This window comes from Giraffa tippelskirchi, chromosome 11 (genome assembly GCF_054371585.1).
Source record: "Giraffa tippelskirchi isolate mGirTip1 chromosome 11, T2T-mGirTip1v1.2.pri, whole genome shotgun sequence".
NCBI classification, from domain to species: Eukaryota; Metazoa; Chordata; class Mammalia; order Artiodactyla; family Giraffidae; genus Giraffa; species Giraffa tippelskirchi.
In genome coordinates this window covers 112,397,673-112,423,106 of record NC_137285.1, presented here as the reverse complement: position 1 = coordinate 112,423,106, position 25,434 = coordinate 112,397,673, and the positions used below count along the sequence as shown (strand labels likewise).

Genomic DNA, 25,434 nt, shown 5'->3' with positions numbered 1-25,434 from the left:
TTCACTTACCAGCTGTGAATGCTGGAAAAGTGTACCTTATCCTCTTTGCACTTCAGTCTAGTCCTTTATCAAATTATCAACCCTTCTACACAAGTATTAAAATGCCTGGCATGTAATAGATACTGTTGTATTCTTCCAACATGATCCTAACTCTGTTTATTACTAAAGTTCAATATCTTTGAGATGCCTGCCTCATTTTTCTTGTTCCTTTTTAGGCAGTCTTATACAACGACAGATCTGTTTTGGAAAATCATCATGCTGCATCAGCCTGGACTCTATATCTTTCTCGTCCAGAATACAACTTCCTTCTTAATCTTGACAATGTGGAATTCAAGCGCTTTCGTTTTTTAGTCATAGAAGCAATCCTTGCCACAGATCTTAAAAAGCATTTTGATTTCCTTGCTGAATTCAATGCCAAGGTTTGTTATGCAAATTAATTCCTGGTTTCAAAGCAGAAATTATTGTCAGTATTACTGACAAAAGGTATTTTTTTAATGTTAAGTCAGTAGCACTCATGAAGTCATGATAAATCTGATAAGACAATATATATGCCAATATTAAAAAAATTATAACATGTCCCAAAATACGGTTGCTTGTGACATTTCCAATTATGTCAGTTGAAGCTTTCAGGGACAGATTTTAGAAAGTTATGCACAGTGCCAAGTTAGGCACTTTATGAAATTAAATATGTGTTTCTAAGAAGCCAGTTATGCCTACTTTGCTGCACCTGTTTCCCTTCTCTATGTTGTGAAGTGTGTAACTGGCTGGTGTGGGAATGGAGAAGTACTTGAGAATAAAGCACTCATTGAATTGCTGTGTATTGGGACTGCCCACTGCGTGCAGTCATCCTAGTTAAGAATAAGGCATAAACAGGCTGAAGTTGCTGTCCTCACGGAGCTCACATTCACCATGGAATTGAGGATCACTGCCATTGTGTGATGGTGGTACTAATAATGGGAGCGTGTTCTATCCCTCAGAGGTTAGGGTGAAAAAATGGTGTGAACCACTGCTTTAGATTCCTGAGGGACAGATGCCCCATATTTTTCAGGCAGGAAACCATTGTTTTCTTGATAACATCTGTGCCCTAAAGGAAGGTGTTACCTTCAAGGTAGAGGGGCTAGGTATCAAACGAGTACTTGACTTAACCTCCTGGAAGGAGGCCTATATATGTCACTGTTGTGATACTGATAAATGTTTATGAAAAAAATCAGTAAGACATCAGTTTGCCTGTAAACTTATTTCATAGCTGTGTAGCTCTATTAATTTTTATTTTTACTTAATAAAAATTCATTTAAATGCTTAAGTCACAATAAGTAAACAGAAGTTCTTTTTACAGGTGAAAGATTATCTAGCCCAAAACTTTGGAATCTGTGTTCCTCAGAGATATCTGTTCTGTAGTCTCAGGAAAATGTCACATGAGTGACACATGGGGAACAGCTTGCAGATCTTAGTTCCCTGAGCAGGGATTGAACCCAGGCCATGGCAGTGAAAGCACAGAGTCCTAACCACTGGACTACCAAGGAATTCCCTAGACTACATACTTTCAATCTAAAGAGCTTGCCTTTCTTTTAACTGTTTTCTGTAGTGGTGGTCTACATAAGAGCTCCTTTAACAAAAGGGGTGGATGCCAGGGAATTCCCAGGAGGTCCAGGTTCAATCTCTGCTAGGGAACTAAGATCCCTCAAGTCATGCGGCACAGCCAAAAAAAGGGAGGGGGGATAGTGGATGCCAATAAAAATCTAATATTACAGTACAGTTCCAAAGTCACTAATCTGGCCCTTTCACTTTCTTACAAGAGAAATTTGAGTTCTTGAAAGGCATGGTTATTTGCCTGATAACTACCATTTATTTAAATAACAATGTTAGCGTTTACTATGAACTGTGCATTTTTCATTCGTTAATCCTCAGGCAATATGACTAGATTGATATTATTTTTCCTATCTTATAGATGAAGAAAGATAGACTCAAAGAGCTCAAGTAATTTTTCCAGCATTACTCAATAATTGGTAAATCATACTAAGGCAGGATTTAAAACCATAGAGATCAGCTTCTAAGACTTGTATTCTCTCAACTATATTATATTGCCTTTTACAGTTAGATCCTTAAGCATTCCTTTTTGAGACAGAAATAGTTACAATTCTTATATGATTTGCTTTTGCATAGACATATATATTTTATGTCATATATACTAATATGTACAATATATAATATACACAAATTACAATTTTTTGCAGTAATCACAAATATTGAAACTTATGGTTTGTTCTGCTTGTACAATACAGTGCTCTACTTCCATTAAAACAAAGCTGTAAATGACACTTCAAAGAGAAATTTAACCCATAGAGGTACATGTCATGGCACAAACAAAATTAAAAGAAGCATTCATTGAAATTCCTTCTTGTCCAGAGGACAGGAAACAGTTTTAAGATAATTCAGTAAAAAAACAAAAGTTGGGGAATTCCCTGGCAGTCCCAGTGGTTAGGACTCCATGCTTTCACTGCCAGGGGCGAGGAATCAAACCCTAATCAGAGAACTAAGATACCACAAGCCAAACAGTGCAGCCCAAAATAAACAAAACAAAACACAGACTCTTGTGCACTCAGTACCTACAGTAATTCTGTTTTTCCAATGATAGGCCAATGATGTAAATAGTAATGGTATAGAATGGAGTAATGAAAATGACCGCCTCTTAGTGTGCCAGGTGTGCATCAAACTGGCAGATATTAATGGCCCAACCAAAGTTCGAGACCTGCATTTGAAATGGACAGAAGGCATTGTCAATGAATTTTATGAGCAGGTAAGTTGAAACATGGGATTGGTGGGATTTTTCAGAGCTGCCATCTGAAGACACTGCCTTTTGGATTTGGATAGCTACATTAAATACTTGAAATGAGCTGCTTTAACCAAAAATGGTTACAAATTGTTGTATTTGCTCTGGTTTTAATATTGTCTCAGCTCCTTTGCCTTTGTTGCTAAAACTTAAAGACATAAATAAAAAAAAAGAAAAGAAATAGCTTATTGCCAACCTGGAGTAGGTTGCTGCTGCTGCTAAGTCGCTTTAGTCATGTCCGACTCTGTGCGACCCCGTAGACGGCAGCCCACCAGGCTCCCCCGTCCCTGGGATTCTCCAGGCAAGAACACTGGAGTGGGTTGCCATTTCCTTCTCCAATGCATGAAAGTGAAAAGTTAAAGTGAAGTCGCTCAGTCGTCTGACTCTTAGCAACCCCATGGACTGCAGCCTACCAGGCTCCTCTGTCCATGGGACCCTCCAGGCAAGAGTACTGGAGTGGGGTGCCAGGGAGTAGGTTGAATGTACTCCAATCTAGAACTAAGGAAAGACTACATTATGATTCCAAGGTCCCTTTCAACCTTGAAAACCTATATAACCTAAGCATAATTTATTTCCAAAAGCAGTTAATTGATTCAGCATATGCTTAAAGACTGTATTTTTAAAGTATCAACCCATTTTCAACTCTGCTATAGAAAGACTGCCTTAGAAACATCAGCTGGGTTGAAGGGTTATGTAGGACCAAAGTCCTGGCAGGGGATAAGAAATCAGAATTAGAAATGGGGACAAAGTAGATATTTAGTGGCTTTCAATGTTCTAAGATATAAACATGCTCTTTTCTCATGTGTTTTTAAATGTTGTCTTTAAAATAATCCTACTATTTTGCAGTATTTCCCTATTTTTTGTACAATTTTGAGGCTCCCTACACTGTAGAAAAATACTGATTTCCCCACAAGTCTAATGTTACATTATCTCAAACACAAAATAACAAATACATACTCTTAACTGGAATTGTATTCCTGGGAATCCTCACTTAGACCCACTAATCAAGAAAGATCAAGATGTTTACCAAGTAAAGCTTCTGGGTCAGGTGGGCTTTCTCACCATGAGTTGCTTCTCCAGTAGGAGTGACGCACTGCACTTATAAACCACACACACTTATTTGTTACACCTTGTCACACCCAGACTGTACTGAGTGACCAGCAAATGTACCATGTCTTTCACCTACCTTAGCTAAACATCCCAATAAAATAGTGTATATTCTGCTGTTTACAAGTTAACAAAATACCATACTGTGCAATTATGAAAACAGATTAGTAAAATCTTAGTAATAATCTTAGAATAATTTTCACTGATACATTTGAACTAAATTATGTATAATTTTAAGAAATAAAGTTATAAATATTTAATTTGTAGATTGCAGTATGTATAGTGGTTTGCATATTCCCATCCTCATTCTCAGAGATAATTGAAGACTGCCTCAGGCTTCAGTTCATGTTCACAAAAGAATTTTATGCTAAGGAAAATTCTGTCTTTATATTATCTGTACAAACAGAAGTAATAAAGTGGTAGAAAATGCCAGTTTTAGAAAATCCACTAATTCAGTGAAAGAAAATGAGATAATTTCATTTAGATGCATTTTATAATATATCTTTAAAGTATAGAGATTATTTCTTAGTAAGCAAACTTGGAAGCCATGCCTGAGGTTGAACCCTGGCTCTTCTTCCTTGCCGGCAATGTGACCTTGGGTAAGTTACTTAACCTCTCTGTGCCTCAGTGCCCTCCTTGAGGAAACAGGAGTATTGATGGTGCCTACCGCATAAGGTTGCTTTGTGGGTTAAGTGAATTAGTACATGTCAAGTTCTTAGAACAGTTTCTGACACACAATTCCAGGTCACGCACACAAAAAAACAATATTTCAGACAGTTTCACTTAATCTTTCTAGGTTTCATTATTCCTGTGTCAAAGGAGAAAAATGATATACTTGATAACCCTAACATACAGTGGTCACGAGGGTTAAATGTATATAGGAAGTCAGCCCTCATCAAAACCATCAGATTTCCTTCTCAGTCTTGTTACGCTATTCAACTTTCTTCAGATATGGATGCAAATTTCTAACCTTGCTCAACCTTTTACTTTTTTATTAACTTCATTATACTGTATTTATACTCCTCAGTGTTCTTGCCTGGAGAATCCCAGGGACGGCGGAGCCTGGTGGGCTGCCGTTTATGGGGTCACACAGAGTCGGACACGACTGAAGCGACTTAGCAGCAGCCATTATATCAGGCTTCCCTGATAGCTCAGTTGGTAAAGAATCCGCCTGCAATGCAGGAGACCCCGGTTCGGTTCCTGGGTTGGGAAGATCCGCTGGAGAAGGGATAGGCAACCCACTCCAGTATTCTTGGGCTTCCCTTGTGGCTCAGCTTGTAAAGAATCCTCCTGCAATGCGGGAGACATGGGTTCGATCCTTGGGTTGGGAAGATCCCCTGGAGAAGGGAAAGGCTACCCACTCCAGTATTCTGGCCTGGAGAATTCCATGGACTGTATAGTCCACGAGGTTGCAAAAAGCCCATTACATGCCATGGGCTTAGAAAAGCCAAAACTCCTGTTTAAAAGTCAAACGTATGAAACTGTAGGATCCTGTGGATAAACCCACCTAGATACATTTTTTTAAATATTATTAATGTTCATCCTCACAGGAAACAAAGCCATGTAAGTTTTTTAATCTCGGGACAGTTTCTGGTTGTCTCCTCAGGACTGTGTTGGCTCAGCACAGATACACACTGCTTGCCTGCAGAACTTGTGCACTGTGAAGAGTATTGACCCTCCACCAGTTCAGATACTCGGCACTAAAATGTTAATATTGTTACTGCCATTTGAGGACTGCTCAGCACTGTACTCAATATATACTGCTTGTCATCCTATAGCAACCCTGTAGATGATTATTCACATCTCACACGTGAATTAGGCATAGAGCTTGCCCAGCACCACACAGGTTGTAGGCAGCAAAGGAGGTTCTGAAATCACATGTGTCTGATCTCCAGCTGTGCTCTCCAGAACCCGGGGGACCATAGATAGCCGGCCAGGCAGTTGAGGCAAATCCTCACCTCAAACACAATGCTCTACCTCTGTCTGTTTTACATACTGAGTTTTCTGATTTAGATTCATTAAAGGGTTCTGCTGTTACAAAAAAAAGGGAGAAGATGTTGAAAATCATTAGAAAAGTCAACTGTCTACATTTGAGGTACAACTGCAACAAAAAATGTTTCTATTATACCATCTCCCCCTAGGGGAAAGAGGATCTATGTCTGATACTATAGAATTTTGACAATTTATATAGAATTTATATATTCTAGTAATATAATTTTGATAACTATTTGCTTAACTTAGTTGAAAAGATGTATATTTTTCTTGCTGCCTGTATATCAACCATACTGGTTGACTGGGAGTGTGAGAATAAAGTCTTGCTTAGGATTTTTCAAATAGTAGAAAAAGTTTTATAGTTGGAATGACAGAGTAATTTTCATTGATACTTCTTTCTAAAAATTATTTTGAGTTAGACTGTTCTTGATTAAAAAAACCTCAAGGTAATTTTAACAACAAAGCTCGGTGGTTCTTTCAACAGTTAAAGATGTACTTTCCTTTTCAATATGATCAGGGAGATGAAGAAGCAAATCTTGGTTTGCCCATCAGTCCCTTCATGGATCGTTCTTCTCCTCAACTAGCAAAACTCCAGGAATCTTTTATCACCCACATAGTGGGTCCCCTGTGTAACTCCTATGACGCTGCTGGTCTGCTACCGGGTCAGTGGATAGAATCAGAAGAGGACGATGATACTGAAAGTTGTTATGAGGAAGAAGATGCTGAAGAATTAGATACAGAGGATGAAGAAATAGAGGACAGTCTAAATCCTAGTAAGAATACAGGGATACTATCGTTTCTTTAATGTTATTAATTGCAAATGTTCATTTAATTTGGATTTGGGTCCTTCCTTTTAAAGATACAGTAGTTATATCTTAAGTAAGTACTATCTAAGTGTGCAGACTGAATAATCTCGTTTTGAGTAGCTGCTGCTTGGGTACCATGTGAATGCTGTCATACAACAAGCATTCTGAGTTAAAGCAGCATCTCTGGAGATGTTGTCCTCCAGCCAGTGCTCTTCACTGCCTATGCACGCATGATGGAGCTGTTGCCAAATCTGAACTTAGGTGAGGTGGCTGGTCCCAACGGCTAGTCCTCCTTTGCCTAACTCCTTCTCACACCATGTTAACATACCTGTTAATACACCCTTGTTAACATACCCTTCATATAGACTTGGGAATAGTTCATTCAACCCAGTTGAGAGAACAGGAAAATACATACTCGCTTGACTCTAAGAGGAAAACCAAGCTTTATGGCATTATGGCTTTGAACTACCAAATTGGAATGCATAGTTTTTCTATATAAAGCAATGAGTATAAATGGAAAATGAAAAAGACATTGTAACCTTTGCAACTATAAATTAAATTAGTTATTTGCTCTTTAAAGTAGGATTTAAATTATATCTAGCTGATTTTTTTGTTTCCCAAGCATGCTATATAAATCAGAACAGATAAAGATAGCATGGAGCAAGATAATAAAAGAACTTTCCCCCACCCTACCTTGTATTCAGGAGTAGCATAGTGAAGAGTAACTGTACGGCATTACCATCTGATGTCATCTTGGGAAAGTTGACTTTTAAAAATTATTTATATTCACCAAAATTTTGATAATTGTGTTTAATTCAACACATTTTAAAAAAATCCCTTAGAAGGATGGTTTTTAACTTTGCATTATTATTTATCATTTGAAATTTCAGTCCTATCCTCCTTTCTCCCCACAACTCCCACCCCCTACCATCTTCCCTAATACCCTAATTTATTTTTATCCACAATACTTAACACTATCTAACACACAAGTGTCTTGCTTCTTTGCTTATCTAGGTCTTCCCACTAGAAAGAGAGCCCCATGGTGCAGAGATTATTTTAATCTTACTATAACTTTAACCCCAGTGTTTAAATAAATGCCTGGGATGTATCAGGCGCTCAGATATTTATTGAATGATTGAATCATATTGCTATGATTAGAATACATGTGTGTTAAATTTCACAGAATCACCAAGACGGAAAGGCAGACGGCAAATATTTTGTCAGCTAATGCACCATCTCACTGAAAACCACAAGATATGGAAGGAAATCATAGAGGAAGAAGAGAAATGTAAAGCTGATGGGAATAAACTGCAGGTGGAGAATTCTTCCTTACCTCAAGGAGATGAGATTCAGGTCATTGAAGAAGCAGATGAAGAGGAAGAGAGACAGTTGGAATAAAAGAAAAAGGACGTTGAAGAAGCGCCGTGGGCCATGCCTTATGTTGATGTCATTGCCCGGTGCTCACCACGCTGACATGGAACTGACCGCTCCCAGGTGGACAGGCCCTAACACTGTGAGGATCCTTGCTGTGCCAGCATTTCCCACTCCCATGCACTTTCTCACCACACGGACAAAAAGTATCCTTAAGAGCTTGGTTTCAGTTGACTTGTGTTGCCAAGCCCATACTTAGTGCTTTTACTGGTGTATAAATACTTTGTCATAATACTGCTTTGCTGAGTAGAAGGCTTTTATTGTTCACGAGGCAGGAGCTGTACCTAAAAACTCAAGTAATTCACTGCAGTTTCCTAAGTGGCCAACTTTCTGCTTTCTTAAAGACGTGATTTAAAAAAAAGAAAAAACAACAAGGGAATTCCCTGGCAGTCCATTGGTTAGGACTTGGCGCCTTCACTGCTGTGGCCCAGGTTTAATCTCTGGTTGAGTTCAGTCCCTGTCAGGGAACTAAGATCCTGCAAGCCGCACAGCACCGTCAAAAACAAACAAGCAAAAACCCCGAAAACAAAAAGCCCCACAAAACAAGATTCATATTGTATTTCCAAATGTGTCTTTTATGTCTTTGACTGTTTTGGGGGAGGTGGGGAGGAGCAGTCTCTGTCTATCTAAAAAGAGAAATCCAGTGTTGCCTTTCTGAGGGGTCTGTTTAATGCAGTACACTGTTCAGTGTTCTCCAGCTAGGTTTATCCATGAAGGACTGAGTAACCTTTGTTATATTTAACAAAACCCAGGTGCATCAATTTTTGATGCTTTTTACTGTTTTGTTTTTTAAATCTACTACTACGTGTATGTTCTTTCTCAGAGTATTCAGGTTTGCCATGGACATCAGAAGTCTGAATTCCAGTCTTATCAACTTTATATTCCATGGTTGAATTTTAAAGCTGTTTAGGATTAACAATGAAGGAATTTTATTCTTTAGTCAAAACTGTTCTTATTTTTACTGTTGCTCAGGATTAGTATTTGTAAACATTGAGTTTAATATAAACACAAATTTGTCAGAAGAAAAACAAAAACCTGTCCTAATATTGATGTTAACCTTTTATGAAACGAGCATTATTCTCTCTTCTTGAATTTGAGACTAATTAAAGCCAAGGAAAAGGAGATGTTTGTCTTTTGCCTTACTACAAAAATCAGATGCAATTAATCGTATCAAAGATAAAGAACAAATGAAATGGTGTGTGCTCTAAAGGTCACATGTTGAATAAGTAATTGAATATGTGCTTAATCTTTAGATCCGTATCTTGGGTGTCATGTGTTTAGTTACTATAAAATCGATGTTCATCTTTCTGTTAATTTCCTTCTGCCTTGAGACTACATGACAGAAATGACCTATGACTACTCAGTACATCTGGAGCCCAACTACAAGTCTAGTTTCTAAGAGAAAGTAAATAATGGGAGTACTTATGTAATTTTTATATTAAAAGCATTAAATATTTTGGTAATATCATTTACACAGAAGCACATTAAGATAATTAAATGAACCATATTTACAATGTTTATAAGCTTGTTAGGGTCCAGATATATACCCTAGTTGTGAAAAAATTTTGAATATATAAAGTGGAGCCAGAATGATTTCAAGATGGTAGGCCAATATTCTCCATTATTCTTAGAGACCATATTATATTTTGAATCCATGTGGCTTTGGAAAATAAATTGTGTAGCATTTTTCATTTTCCAAGATAATTCCTTTTTTAAAATTAATTTTTATTAGCGTATGGTTGATTTACAGTGGTGTGTTAGTGTCTGCTGTATGGCAAAGTGAGTCAGTTATACATATACCCACTCTTTTAGATTCTATTCCCATATAGGTCATTACAGAGTATTGAATAAAGTTTCCTGTGCAAGGTAATCCTTTAAAGTATGATGTCAGCAAGCAATTTAACTATCTAGATTATATAGCTTATCTGAAAGATACCAGTTAAAGACCCATGGAAGTGTTGAAAGTTTTGATCCTGTATAATATCAAAATATTTAATGAATCACTAAGCTTTATTTATTAGATACTTTGAGTGCTGAACTCCTTCCTACTATTTTTGCTACCATTGTCACATCATTGTAAACTGGTCCCTCCCTCATTACTGAGTAATAAAATTTTATCTAATTTATTGAGTTTGCCCTTACAGTGTATATATCCTTTGCTTCTGTTTCTCTAGAGTACTTTTTCTATCTTGCAGAAATATATTTCTGCTACTGCAAAGTACATAGATATATATATAAATTCACATGCATATGCATATGTACGTAATGAGACAAATTTCCTTACTATTTTACTAAAACATTGTATTGGGTTTTTAATGTATATTTTTATTTTCTCAAAAGAAGCATGTTTTTATGCTATTAAATGATGTTACTGAAAATTCATTTAACTAAGTTAACCCTTAAATTATTTAACCTTTACTAAGTAATTGACATATATTAAAATAACTAAAAAGTATTCTTCCTGAAACTTAAATTCATAAATTGTAAGAAATGAATGTAAGTGTATGTTAAGTATAAATAGCACTAGTAGATGGAATCTTACTTGAGAAATTGCAGCCAGTCATATTGAAAGTCTATTTTGGTTATTAACGAATGAGACTAATGTTTTAATTAGAATCATTTTCATCATGAATTTGCTGTTTTAAGTCACTGGTCTTATAAATATCTTGTAGTGCTATAATATCCATGTGTTTACTGACATTTTTCTCCATAAAAGGCTACTTTTTAAAGTTACTTCATGATTTGAAGACTGTTCTCCTGCTCTTCGCACTCTGCTGATGCTGTTGGATTTTTCTACTTATTTTTATAAGAATCCTAGGAATTCTGGCACTGCTTCAGTCTCTGTCTATATTGCATCATCTCATAGGAACAAACTTCACAAAAGAAATGAGTTGAGCCAACCCTTTCTTTACTGCAGCTGCCAGTCAGTAGCTCTAGAGGGTGTTTGTTGGGGTTGCGGGGGGAGGGGGGGGCGCGGGTGGTGACTGTTTTGTGGAGCAGGGATGAAAGTGTCCCAGAGATTTCAATGCTGAGAGCTGAAGACTTAATGAGTTAGCTCGGAGGTGATGGAGGCCAGGAGAAGAGAAAGCATACCCACCTTGGAGGAGCCAAGAGATTTAGGGTAGCTGGGACTTAACAGTGCAAGAAGGAACGGTAGAGAGAAGGTGGTTAATGAAGGGCCTTTTAAAGCACAACAGGACACTTAATTTTTCCCCATTTTCAATTTTCCCCATTTCCCTTTGGAATAAAGTTTAATCTGTAAGTGACAATTATATTCACATTTTGTAAGGATCATTCAACTAACATACCATGTTGAGTGGAAGAGTAAGATTAGATATGGGGAGACCTCGGTGATCTAGATAGACCAGGATGGGTTGTAGGACAACAGCAAAGCAAATGGACTTGAAATTTAAAACATAGAATCAATTTGCTCCAATTAATTGGATGTGATGGTAAGAAAGATGATGAGAGTGACTTTCAGGTTTCTGATCTGGACACTGTCATTCACTGAGGTAGGGTATGCCAGAGAAGATTTTGAATGTGATAGTGAGGTGTGTGTGTGTTCTGTTGGTTCTCTCTCTCTCTCTCTGGAGAGCTTTGACAAAATCGCCAAACACAAGGAAACATGTAAGAAAGAAGAGCAGAAATAGCAGATTTAGACTTCCCAATATCTTCAGATTATACATTGCATTATCAAAAACAATACAAAATAACGATGCATGAAATGTTTAAGAAAAGAAAATATGGAATGACAAAGGTGAACAAGCAGTAAGAAATTTAAAACCATCCAAACTTCTCAGTACCAACAATGGAAACAAGAAAAGACTATATTATCTTCTCATACTCACGATGTGTTAGGCGTTATTCTTAGTGATAACTTCGATATGTGATAAAATATGTAAGATACTTATACCACAATCCTTATAATGTAGGTATATTTTTGTCACAACCCTCATAATGTAGGTATATTTTTGTCACAACTTTTATAGGTATTATTATCTGTTTTGTAGGGAGGAAATTCACCGGGTACATAAAACAAATGTACTTATCTGTTAGTCTCAAAGATGCATAAATCAAAAGTTGGTAGAACTAGAGAAAATTGATAAATCTACAACTCAAGCAGGAGACTTAACACTCAGTAAGTTAAATAGACCAGAAGTTAGTAAAAACATAAATAGCACAATGAACAGTCTTGATTTGTTGGACATACACTGAACCTCAAATCCAACAAAGAATATTTTCTTAAACATTGAAGGAACATTTATAAAAGTTGACCACAGAAACTGTATTCAATATCCTTAATAAACCCTAATGGAAAAGAAAAAAAAGTTGACTACATGCTTGTCTATAAAACAAGTTTCAATAAATTTCAAAGATGTATCAAACAAACCATGTTCCCTGATCACAAAACAATTAATTAGAAATAAATAGCAAAGAACTCTGAAAACTATGAATGCCGGATAGATTTAAGAAATTGCTCTGAAATAACTTGAGAGTCAAAAATGCTAATAGGGCACTAGTGGTAAACAATCTGCCTGCCAATGCAGGAGACGCAAGAGATGTGGAGTTCGATCCCTGGGTCTGGAAGATCCCCTGAAGGAAATAGCAACCCACTCCAGTATTCTTGCTTGGAAAATTCCATGGGCAAAGGAGCCTGGCGGGCTACAGTGCTTGGGGTCATGAAGAGTCAGACACGGCTGAGCACACGCATGCACCCATTTCTCAGGTGAGGAAAATAAGACTTGACAGAGACCACATGACTAGAAAGTGAAAGAAGAGGACAAATGGGAAAATTGGCAAGGAACTTGAGAGAGAAAATTACGGCCCTTTCTTTGTCACTAATGTAGCTAGATGACCATTCCCTCTTGGCCTGTTGCTACACCTGAGAACCTTGCTCTGGACAGGTCCTTCAAGTTCTCCACTATGAAATGTTCTCATTTCCTTTCATAGCCTTTTACAGCCTCTTCACCTGGGAAGCTTTCTAAACCTGATGCCCAGGCCACAAACCAGACCAGTTTAATCAGAATGTGGAGGAAAGGGTGGAACTTGGGTATCAGCATTTTGCAAAAGTCCCACAACATTCCAGTGAGCATCCAAGGTTGAGAACCAACAGACTAGAAGTGCTTGAGGGGCAGGCATGAAGGAGGAACACCCAGATCTGCCTTACTCTGCCTGTCACCCCCACCATCAGCCTCTTATCACCTGCTCCTCAGGTACCTCCTCCCTGTTCTAGGGCTGCTGCTGAAGCTCCGGTCAGGACACACCCCTTAACTGCTTTCCCCTACATTTGCTGTCCCTTTCCTGTTGACAGCCCAAATGGATTCTGCAGGTTAAACATTCACAGCCAGGAATTCCCGAGCGCTCCTGTGGTTAGGACTTTGTGCTTCCACGCAGGGGGTCTGGGCTGGATTCTTCGTCGGGAATCCTGTAAGCTTGGAGGTGTGGGGGGAAAAAAAACAGAAAAAAAAACAAAAACATTCACAGCCATCTCTACCTGCCCTGGGATTAGTCTGTCAGACGATGGCAGAAACTGCTCTTGCTCCTGATTCTAATGGAATAATTTACAGCAAATGGTCTCCTAAGAAGCCCAGTCTCCTTAGACAAATGGAGGTGAGCAAGGGCTGCCTCTAATGGGATGAAAGACCAGAAATGAGCTGTCCAGATGGAGTGGGTGTCAAAACAGCTGCTGTATTAAGTGAAAGACTGAAGGCTTCAAATCCTTCTTGTTAACGAGACACTCCTGGTGAGGAGGTGCAGCAAAGAGACCCGCAGAACCCTGGCTTCAGGCTCCAGGGTGGGATTTCCAATTAGAAAAGGCCCCAGGGGAGGTAATGTTGGGGGCAGAGGTCCCCAGTTCCCCGTTCACTTCCTACATCCTTCTTCCTTTGCCCCTTCTTCCCACCCTCACCCCTGCTCTGCCCTAGTGTCTGAAAAGATTTCTTGGAGTCTTATTCTTACTCAGTTTAAGAGGGAATTTCTGTTCCAAACCCCTCCTCTGGGCTCCGGTGTCCTCCACTCGAGTGTAAGAGCAGCTGAGATTACGATGCCTGATACCTCCAAGCACTGTTCCATTCTGGGAACCAGGACTCTCAGGAGTCACTGATCAGGAAACATTTTTCATGTCCATATCCTTTCCCATCAAGAGGGATGCTGCTCAGCATTGTTTATCCATTATTAATTCACTCATTCAACAAATATTTTCAACACCAACAAGGTGAATCTCATGTTTCTTCTACAAGTAGTGTACAGCCCAAGAGCAGAGACAAGTATGTGCACATGGCAGGACACTCACTGGAGCTGTAGCTCAAATGCTACAGAGATGTCACTGACAAAAATCCCTTGTCAGTATGCTCAAGTTCATGTTCATTTGATCAGGGGCAACCACATGGATTTAGAAAAGGCAGAGGAACCAGAGATCAAATTGCCAACATCCGCTGGATCATCAAAAAAGCAAGAGAGTTCCAGAAAAACACCTGCTTTATTGACTATACCAAAGCCTTTGACTGTGTAGACCACAACAAACTCTGGAAAATTCTTAAAGAGATGGAAATAGCAGATCACAACTTGCCTCTTGAGAAATCTGCATGCAGGTCAAGAAGCAACAGTTAGAACTGGACATGGAACAACAGACTGGTTCCAGATAAGGCTTTCCCTTTGAGTACGTCAAGGCTGTGTATTGTCACCCTGCTTATTTAACTTATATGCAGAGTACATCATGAGAAATGCTGGGCTGGATGAAGCACAAGCTGGAATCAAAATTGCCAGGAGAAATATCAATAACCTCAGATATGCAGATGACACCACCCTTATGGCAGAAAGTGACGAAGAACTAAAGAGCCTCTTGATGAAAGTGAAAGGACAGTGAAAAGGCTGGCTTAAAACTCAACATTGAGAAAACTAAGATCATGGCATCTGGTCCCAACACTTCATGGCAAATAGATGGGGAGACAACGGAAACAGTGACAGACTTTTTTTGGGCTCCAAAATCACTGCAGATGGTGACTGCAGCCATGAAATCAAAAGACGCTTGCTCCTTGGAAGAAAAGCTATGATCAACCTAGATAGCATATTAAACAACAGAGGCATTACTTTGCCAACAAAGGTCCGTCTAGTTAAAGCTATGCTTTTTCCAGTAGTCATATATGTATGTGACAGTCGGACTATAGAGAAAGCTGAGCGCCGAAGAATTGATGCTCTTGAACTGTGGTGTTGGAGAAGACTCTTGAGAGTCCCTTGGACTGCAAGGAGATCAAACCAGTTAATCCTAAAGGAAATCAGTCCTGAATATTCATTGGAAGGACTGATGCTGAAGCTGAAACTCCAATACTTTGGCCACCTGATGCGAGGAGCTGACTCATTTGAAAAGACCCTGATGCTGGGAAAGACTGAAGGCGGGAGGAGAAGGGGATGACAGAGGATGAGATGGTTGGATGGCACCACTGACTCAATGGATATGAGTTTGAGTAAACTCTGGGAGTTGGTGATGGACAAGGAGGCCTGGTGTGCTGCAGTCCATGGGGGTCACAAAGAGTCGGACTCGACTGAGCAACTGAACTGAACTGACTGAATCATATTATTTGCAGTATGTAAGGAGACTTCTGGGAGGAAAAGGTTAGACTGTGGTCATTCCCCTGGTATATATGATGATTCTTTTGCACTTACACAAATATCTAATCATTATGTTGCACACATGAAACAAATATGCCAACTATGGCTATAAAAAAAAGACCTAGTAAGCAGTGAGGGGAGACCAGTATTGTAGACCCAGACACTTTCTGCTTATGTGTGCCAGACTAATTTCTAGACCCCCATCTGCTGGCAGACATTGGACACTTCTTAATGTACCACTTACACTGAATACATCGATTTCAGAAATGGACAGGGCTGAGTTTGCCTGTGAAGGTCCACCTGTTATAGCTGAACTTGGCAGGAAAAGGTAGACAGTAATACCTGTAACGCCTTAGCCTTCTGAAGACAACACTGAGACAATTTAGGAATTGAATGAGAGATAGAAAATAGAAAGGTCTGATTGCCTACCTTTCCTTTCTGGAAAACATTCTGTCTCCAGTGGTTTAGACCACCTTTTTGGAGCCATATGACCTCTGGCCACAGTTGACTGATCCAAGAGTTTACACCAAACACAAATTCTAACCCATAAATTAAGCTTAGTCCATCACATTCCTCCTCAAGAATTTGGACTAGTAAGGAAATATCAAATAAGAGATGCTGGACTAAAAGTTCATTGCAATGGGTCTAATGGGTCTAATTCATATGTTGAAACCTAATCCCCAGTGTGATGGTGTTTGGAAGTGGGCCTTTGGGAGACTGTTAGGCCAAGAGGGCTATTATGCACAGAAGGATTAACATCAGAAGTTGAATAATGAGAAATTTCCTGGCAGTCCAGTGGTTATGACTGCCATGGGCCCAGGGTTCAATCTCTACTCAGGGAACTAAGATCCCACAAGCTGCTTGGTGCACCCCCTCAAAAAATTTTATTAATGTAATTAAGCACATTAACCAATTAAAGGAGAAGAAAGAACTACTACCTCGATAAATGCAAAAAATAATAAAAGTCAATCATTGAAGAAAAAGAAGAGGGATGAAAAAAGAATGGATGAATGGAAGAGAGGGAAAAAATATAAACCTAAAATGTAAGTTTGGGGGGTATGCACAAAAGAAATGATAGTGTCCCATATTGATAGCTCAGATGGTAAAGCGTTCAGTCCCTGGGTTGGGAAGATCTCCTGGAGAAGGAAATGGCAACCCGCTCCAGTATTCTTGCCTGGAAAATCCCATAGACGGAGGAGCCTGGTAGGCTGCAGTCCATGGGGTCACAAAGAATCGGACACGACTGAGTGACTTCACTTTCACTTTTCTTTGTTTCTGTTAGTCATTCCCTTAAACAGACAATAATGCTCACCATCACTTTTCTTTTTTTTTTTTCACCATCACTTTTCATCAGCACTCTACTGGAGGTTCTAACCAAAATAGCAAGAGATAAAATCGATAAAAACTGTAAAGGACAAAACATACCGGTCATTATTTATAGATGATATTATTGTCTAATAGGATCCCAAAGAATTGAGAAAAAGAATTAAATTTTTCAAAATAGAAAGTTTAGCACTATTGTCATATCCTATTGATATACAAATTTCTACTGCATTTCCCCCAGCAGCTCAGATGATACAGAACCTGCCTGCAATGCAGGAGACCAAGGTTTATCTCTGGGTCAGGAAGATTCCCTGGAGAAGGAAATGGCAACCCACTCCAGTATTCTTGCCTGGAGAATTCCATGGCGGGCTACAGTCTGTGGAGTTGCATAGAGTCGGCCACGACTGAGTGACTAACACTTTCACTGCATTTTCAGAGAATAGCATCAAATTCTGCTGTCACCAGTTTCAGCTTGGAAATGATCCCCAAGTTCTGGGTCCCAGACACACTTTAATTCTCTTGAGGCTTCACACATAGTCAAAAGTCCCAGCTGGCAGGGGGTGGCGGGCGGGGGGTGTGGTGTGGGAAGGAGAGGCGAGGGGGGGGCGGTCTTTGCTTTTTCAAAGGAAAGCTTTTAAAGAGGATATTCACAGTTAAATGTCATCAGGAAGACAGACAGTGTAAGTGGAGATCTGGTTGCTAACGCTTTGTCTCGATCTATTTTCCCTTAATAGGCGTTTCAGTATCATCAGCCTGAATGAAGACAAAGAAGATCCAAAAAGATATAAAATATCCACCATTAAGAAGAGTTAGTATGATTCATTGCATTTAAGTTCAAATAACTGCTTTCAGAAAAGGATAAATGGAGAAGGGCTGATTTAATACGACCTCTCACGATAACAGCCCTGGGAGCTGTTGTCAATTACCTATGTTCCTTTGGTTAAGGAAAAAAAAAAAAGCAAAAAGTGTCTTAACTTGCATTCCTCAAAATATACTGTCTGCATCCACCCCATTCTGAAAGAGCCAGATAAAATAAATGGAACATTGGTAAATTAAAAGTCCAGAGAAGAGTGATAAGAGCCAAATCAGATAAAGAACCTATGATATTTTAGCCTGGAGAAGCAAAGATTCACAGGGGAACCAAAGTGGAAGCTTTCTTTCAGTGTTTAAAGGTGGCAGGGGGTGGGGTAGGGGGCATGTTTAAATACCCATGAGACCAGACAGAATGCTCAAATAATGACATGAACTTCGATGGTGTGGACTTTGTGTAGTACATATGTATGTATCATGTAAAAAAACACAGTTCAGCTCTAATTGTTTTTTGCTATTCAAAATGCCAGACCAGCATTGATGGAATGTCACTTCATTTTTTTAAAGAAAAGGTGAAAATATGGATATCACAAGAAATCCAGATTTTTAAAAAATGTATTACAAAAAAATCTAGATTTTTTTTTAATGTCAAACTTAGGTTTTATTTTTTTATCAAGCCTAAAAAAACCATTCTGGAACAAATTTCTATGTAGGAGTGTGGTTTCCCCCACATCATCAATGAGCAATTCTCCAACAGCACCTCGGTGTCCTACAATTCAACTCTATTCTGACACTGTTTACCCAGAGACAGCATCAAATCCCACAAGCGGAGGGCTCAGTCCCACAAAACAGCAACCCCTGAAACGCCAGTCTCAAGTCCATGTTGTTACCTGTACTTCTGACCAACCAGCTATAAACCTGACTCCCACAACCCTCTCCTTGGATTCAATTTGCTAGACCAGCTCACAGAACTTAGAAAACCAATTTACTCACCAGACGGAGTGGTATTAAAACATAGGAGCCAACAGCCAGATGAAGAGATTCGTAGGGCAACAAAGGAACTTCAGTCCTCTTGGAGTTTGGAGCCTGGTACAGCAGCCCGTTAGAGATATTCTGCTTCACCAACCGGGAAGTCTTTGAAACCCTGCCTTCTGGGTTGTTAGTGGAGGCTTCACTACACAGGTGTGGTTGATCAAATCTGTAGGCACTGGTGATTAGCTAAACCTCCAGAATCTGTCTCCTCCTAGGTAATCAGGGGGCGGGGCTGAAAGTTTCAACCCTCTAATCAACTTGGTTCCCTGATAACCAGCCCCAGTCCCTAGGTGCTTTCCAAAATCACCTCATTAACATAAACCCAATTGTTATGAATAACAAGACACCCATTTTGCCTTTATGCCTCTGAAGAGTTTTTGTAGGAATTGAGGACAACAGACAAAATACTGTAAAAAAATTTGCTCCCACTGGTCTTATTGTTTAGGAAACCTCCAAGGTTTTGGGAACTGTGAGCCAGGAACTGTGGATGAAAACCAAATACTATATTTATTTTGAGTTTTTGAGTTAGGAATTTAGAAATGGCTCAGGATCTCTCTCATGGGTTCATAATTAGATGAAAGCTGGGTCTGCAGGCATCTTAAGGTTTAAGAAGAATTTATTTCCAAGTTGGCTCACTTGCGTGGTTGGCAGGTTGGCAAATTGATCTGGGCAATTGGTCAGTTCAGTTCAGTCACTCAGTCGTGTCCCACTGTTTTCAACCCCATGGACTGCAGCATGCCAGACTTTCTGTCCATCACCAACTCCAGAAGCTTGCTCAAACTGATGTCCAATGAGTCGGTGATGCCATCCAACTATCTCATCCTCTGTCGTCCATCTTCTCCTCCTGCTTTCAATCTTTCCCAGCATCAGGGTCTTTTCCAAGGAGTTAGTTCTTCACATCAGGTGGCCAAAGTATTGGAGTTTTAGCTTCAGCATCAGTCCTTCCAATGAATATTCAGGACTGATTTCCTTTAGAATTGACTGGTTGGATCTCCTTGCAGCCCAAGGGACTCTCAAGAGTCTTCTCCAACACTACAGTTCAAAAGCATCAATTCTTTGGCAGTTGGTGGGAGGCCTCAATTTCTCTCCATGTGGGCCTCTCCCCAGGACTGCTTGAGTGTCATCATGGCATGGTGGCTGGCTTCCCCAGTCAGAGAAACTAAGGTGAAAAGCTGCAATGCTTTTAGACAAGCCTTAGAATTTATGCACCACCACTTTCATCATATTCTATCCCTCCCACTGACCCGCTGTGATTAACAAGGTTATTAGACCAGGTGAGGGTCACTGAAGGTATTTTTGGAGGTTGGCTACCACATTCTGTATGTTGGTGTTCCTTATTTTAATGTGATTTATCCTGGAGCTCTCTCCAGATCACTACAAAGAAAACTTCCTGACTATAAAGTTATTACTATTATAATAGTATATCCTATTACAAGATATACTATTCCTCTATTGATAGATATGCATTGTTACATTGACCTTTTTTGTTCCCTTTTGCTATTAGAAATAACACATCAGTGAATAACCTGGCACTTATGTCTCTTCTTAAGTGTTCAAGCGCATCTGCAGGAGAGATTCTAAGAATTAGAACTGTTCTAAAGTGAAATACATCTATTATTTGATAGATAATGCCAAATTCCCTTCCATAGGAAATGTGTGTGAATTTGTAGTTTCATCAACCACGTATGAAAGGGCATGTTTCAGCACTACCTTCTCAATAGTGATTATTGTCAAGTTCTATTGCAGGAAGGGGGACCCCTTCCAGGGCCCGAGAGTGGGCACTCGTAAATGTATTGTCCAAGGAGACACATACACTGACAAAGCAAGAGATTTTATTGGGAAAGGGTGCCCAGGTGGAGAGCAGATGCATAAGGGAACCCAGGAGAGCTGCTCTGCCACATGGCTCACAGCATCAGGTTTTATGATAATGGGATTAGTTTTCAGATTGTCTTTGGCCAATTATTCTGCCTCAGGGTCCTTCCTGGTGGCACACACATTGCTCGGCCAAGATGAATGAGAGTGAGAAGAACTCTGGGAGGTGGTCGGGCATGAGACATCTCCTTTTGACCTTTCCCGAATTCTTCCGGTTTTTGGTGACTTGTTAATTCCGTGTTCCTTACCAGGACCTCCCGTCATAATAACTCAAGCAAATGGTTACTGTGGTGGCTGGCCAGGTGGGCAATTTCAGTCAGTGTGTTTCTCCTAACAGTTCTATGATTTTTGCTAATATGGTAGATGAGATATGTTATCTTAGTAAAGTTTACATTTGCATTTCTTTTTTTGAGTGAGGTTGAGTTTTCTTTTTAGATGTTTACAATGTGGTGTATGTTATGTGAACTGTCATAGCTGGTCTTTTGACCAATGTTTTCTAATGCATTATTTAAACTTTTCCTTCGGGGTTCTTGAATTAGGGAGATTAGCCATTTGTTGGCAATAAGATTTGCCTATTTCTTCCCAGCTTGTTTCCACTTATACTATTGTTTGCCTTGTAGTCGATTTATGTTGTTGTTTTTATGTTGTTTTATGTTTCTATAGTATAGCCTGCAATAGAGTATGTAACGCTATATAAAGAATAAAGAAGTTTTATATGTAGTGATAAGGAGAGATCACCAGGATAAATCATATTAAACAAAACAAAAAAGTTTACAGGATGTAAACAAAGGAGGCAACAGCCATTCAGCCTTCAGCCATTGCAGCAGCTACCCCCACCCCCAGCCACCCCACCCCACCCCCAGCCACCCCCACCCACCACCACCACAATGCACACCCTGAATGGAGAAAAACAGGATACTGGCTATAGACAGTTAAGGTGCATGTCAAAGGAAGAATTTAAATAAGCCCAGACTTGAATCTATTCATACACAGAAAAGTGCTAAACTCATTGACTTTAGAAGTCTGTTTTTTCCTCAATTAGCAGTAATATTTCGATGTTTGACCGCTGAGTTTTTGTTTGCTTGTTTTTTGCAAAAACTCCAATATATCCTGCCTTCTCCCTTATCTCTAAAGAGGCTGTATCTAAGGCTTAAATCCTCAGTAATATCCCAAATAAAGCATAATCCTCAACATTTAGACTGTGCATTTTTTTCAGTCTATAGTAGTAATATCAAGTAATATCATGGGATATGGGTTCAAATATTTAACTGGTTACCAAATGACTAAAAGCAGTAGTACCATTTACTAAAAAGTCCATCTTTACTCCACTGACTTGATATTCTTCTATGTACTTGAATTTTTCTTTCTTTCAACTCTGTCTGTCCATGCCATTACAACTATTTTAATCAGCCAAACTCTAAAGTATATTTCAAAACCTGATGGGGTAAAATCCCCACACTGGTATTCTGTTTGTGGCTCTTCTTTTACCTTTTTATGTGAATTTTAGAAACAGCTTGTCTAGTTTTATGGGAAAAAAAACAAACAAAAGAAACTACATGGTTTCATTAAATTCAGACCTTAGCCTAGGGAGAATCAACATCTTTGTGTTGTCTTCTTATCCAAGAACATATCTATTCATTTTTCAAAGTCTCCTCTTTAGCTCTGTAGGGGAGCAGAATTTGCCACCCTAAAATTCATCTCTATGACATATTGTATTAAGCTGATTATTTTCAGAGAAATGGCAGACTTGGGAAAATCTCTAAAACCTCAGTGAAGTTTACATTTTTTAGGGAAAACTCCAATTGTAAGAGTGTCTCTGTACCAGAAAATGAACAAAGCTCCAGAAACTCTTGGGAGAAATCAATGACTTAAATCTGCATCACACTCCCGAGTTTATTGTGCTCTTCTTGTTAACCTCCCAGAACTGACTTTTTCCCACCTTGATCATCCTCTTTTGTCTTTAGCTGAGAAAGGTATTTAACCTGAGGGCTTCAGCCACTTTGGCAAGTTACTGAGTGTTCTGAGGCCCCTTCCATGTATATATGTTTTTAAATTTTGTTTGATTTTTTGTTAATTTCTCAATTTAATTCTTAGATATACAAGAGGAATGCAGAAATGTACAGGAAATTTACTTTCTCCTGACAGCTCCTTCAAGAATGTTTTAATGTTTTCCCTATTCATCTTTTGCATGTTCTTGTTATGTTTATAAGGGGCTTCCCCGGTAGCTCAGCTGGTAAAGAATCTCCCTGCAATGCAGGAGACCTGGGTTTGATCCCTGGGTTTGGAAGATCCTCTAGAAAAGGGAAAGGCTACCCATTCCAGTATTTATGTTTATTCTCAGTATTTTATTTTTTTTGAAATTGAAAAATAGTACTTTCTCTTCCATATATCTACTAATGGTTGCTATATATATAACAGCTATTGATTTTTTGTATGTAAATCTTATATCCCACTAAGTCATGTTGACTCTTTGTGACCCCATGGACTGCAGCACACCAGGCTTCCTGGTCCTTCAGTATCTCCTGGAGTTTGCTCAAACTCATGTCCATTGAGTCGGTGATATCATCCATTTCATCCTCTGTCGCCCCCCTCTCCTGCCCTCAATCTTTCCCAGCATCAGCGTCTTTTTCAATGAATCGGCTCTTTGCATCAGGTGGCCAAAGTATTGGAGCCTCAGCTTCAGCATCAGTCCTTCTAATGAATATTCAGGATTGATTTCCTTTAGGATTGGCTGGTTTGATCTCCTTGCAGTCCAAAGGACTCTGAAGAGTCTTCTCCAACACCACAATTCAAAAGCATCAATTCTTTGGTGCTCAGACTTCTTTCTGGCCCAACTCTCACACCTGTACATGACTACTGGAAAAATCATAGCTTTGATGATAGGAATCTTTGTCAGCAAATATCCTATTACTTTATTAAATAATCTCACTTTCTATTTCTTTTCACAGATTGTACAGGAATACAGTCATATTCAGTTCAGTCGCTCAGTTTGCGACCCCAAGAATCGCAGCACACTAGGCCTCTCTGTCCATCACCAACTCCCAGAGTTTACCCAAACTCATGTCCATCGAGTCGGTGATGCCATCCAACCATCTCATCCTGTCATCCCCTTCTCCTCTTGCCCCCAATCCTTCCCTGCATCAGGGTCTTTTCAGATGAGTCAACTCTTCACATCAGGTGGCCAAAGTATTGGAGTTTCAGCTTCAACATCAGTCCTTCCAATGAACACCCAGGACTGATCTCCTTTAGGATGGACTGGTTGGACCTCCTTGCAGTCCAAGGGGCTCTCAAGGGTCTTCTCCAACACCACAGTTCAAAAGCATCAATTCTTCGGCACTCAGCTTTCTTCACAGTCCAACTCTCACATCCATACATGACTACTGGAAAAACCATAGTCTTGACTAGATGGACCTTTGTTGGCAAAGCAATGTCTCTGCTTTTTAATATGTTATCTAGGTTGGTCATAACTTTCCTTCCAAGGAGTAAGCGTCTTTTAATTTATTATCTGCAAATAAAAAGTTTTACTCTTTCGAAGTCTCTTAATCTAATGTTGTTTCTGTGCTAGCGAACACCGTCAATACAATGTGAAAATAGAATGGTGAAAGTGGACTCATTTTCTTGTTTGTAACTTTAAGGGAATCCCTCCAATATTTTCACATCAGTTTGGGAATGTGTATATATACTACATGATGAGGGACAGGGAGGCCTGGCGTGCTGCAATCCATGGGGTTGCAAACAGTCAGACACCTGGGCGATTGAACAACACATATAAGACACATTATAGTTATATATATATAATATATATACTATTTGCTATAGACAGATATTATATTGTAGAGTATATATATGTTGTTTGCATGTGTGGGTATATATATATATATATGGGTTTTTTTGGTCACACCATGCAGCATGTGGGATCTTAGTTCCCTGACTAGATATTGAACCTCCACCATTGCATTAAGCTCGGAGTCTTAAGCACTGTACCACCAGGAAAGTCCCCTAGAGGTGTATATATGTATATATTGATGTGTTCATTCTATCAATTTGTATTTCACTCAATGCTAAATTTTGTCAAATGTCTTTTCAGTATGTATGAGCTTGTCCATATGAGTTTTCTCTGTAAATGATTAATAATAATAACATTTTCTAATATTGAACCATTCATATATTCCTGGAGTAAACTCAACTTGATTGTAATGTATTAATTTTTAAATGTACTATTGGATCCTTTCTTAATAACTTATTTTGGACATTTAAATTGATATCCAGGGGACTTCCCTGGTGGTCCCGTGATTAACAGACTCCGTGTTTCCAATGCAAGGGACACAGGTTGATCCCTGATCTGGAAACTAAGATTCCATATGCTGAGTGGAGCAGCCAAAAAAACAAAAAACTATATATATATATCTATATATATCTCCATAAGGGTGTTGTTTTGATTCTAAAAAAGCATTCAAAATTTCCTTTTCATTTCTATCCTCTCTCTCGCTCTCCCTCTCGTCACTAAGTTGTGTCTGACTCGTGCGACCCATGGACTGTAGCCTGCCAGGCTCCTCTGTCCATGGAATTCTCCAGGCAAGAATACTAGAATGGGTTACCATTTCCTTCTCCATCTGTGCTCTG

The 25,434-nt window shown here is 39.2% G+C and overlaps 2 protein-coding genes across 4 annotated transcripts in view; one reads left to right on the top strand and one right to left on the bottom strand.

The window, feature by feature from the left end:
• PDE3B (phosphodiesterase 3B) overlaps positions 1–9,288 on the top strand; it is a 164,430-nt gene extending 155,142 nt beyond the window's left edge. The window contains exons 13-16 of one of the 3 annotated variants that reach the window (XM_081545043.1): positions 216–419; positions 2,636–2,797; positions 6,447–6,702; positions 7,919–9,288. In XM_081545043.1, the coding sequence (XP_081401169.1) occupies positions 216–419; positions 2,636–2,797; positions 6,447–6,702; positions 7,919–8,133 (837 nt within the window). In that variant the 3' untranslated portion in view covers positions 8,134–9,288. Of the gene's footprint in view, positions 1–215; positions 420–2,635; positions 2,798–6,413; positions 6,703–7,918 lie in introns of all 3 variants that reach the window. The other 2 variants (XM_081545042.1, XM_081545044.1) reach the window with 2 other exon arrangements.
• CYP2R1 (cytochrome P450 family 2 subfamily R member 1) overlaps positions 1–25,434 on the bottom strand; it is a 90,193-nt gene that overhangs the window by 36,405 nt on the left and 28,354 nt on the right. The gene's annotated exons all lie outside the window — the stretch shown is intronic.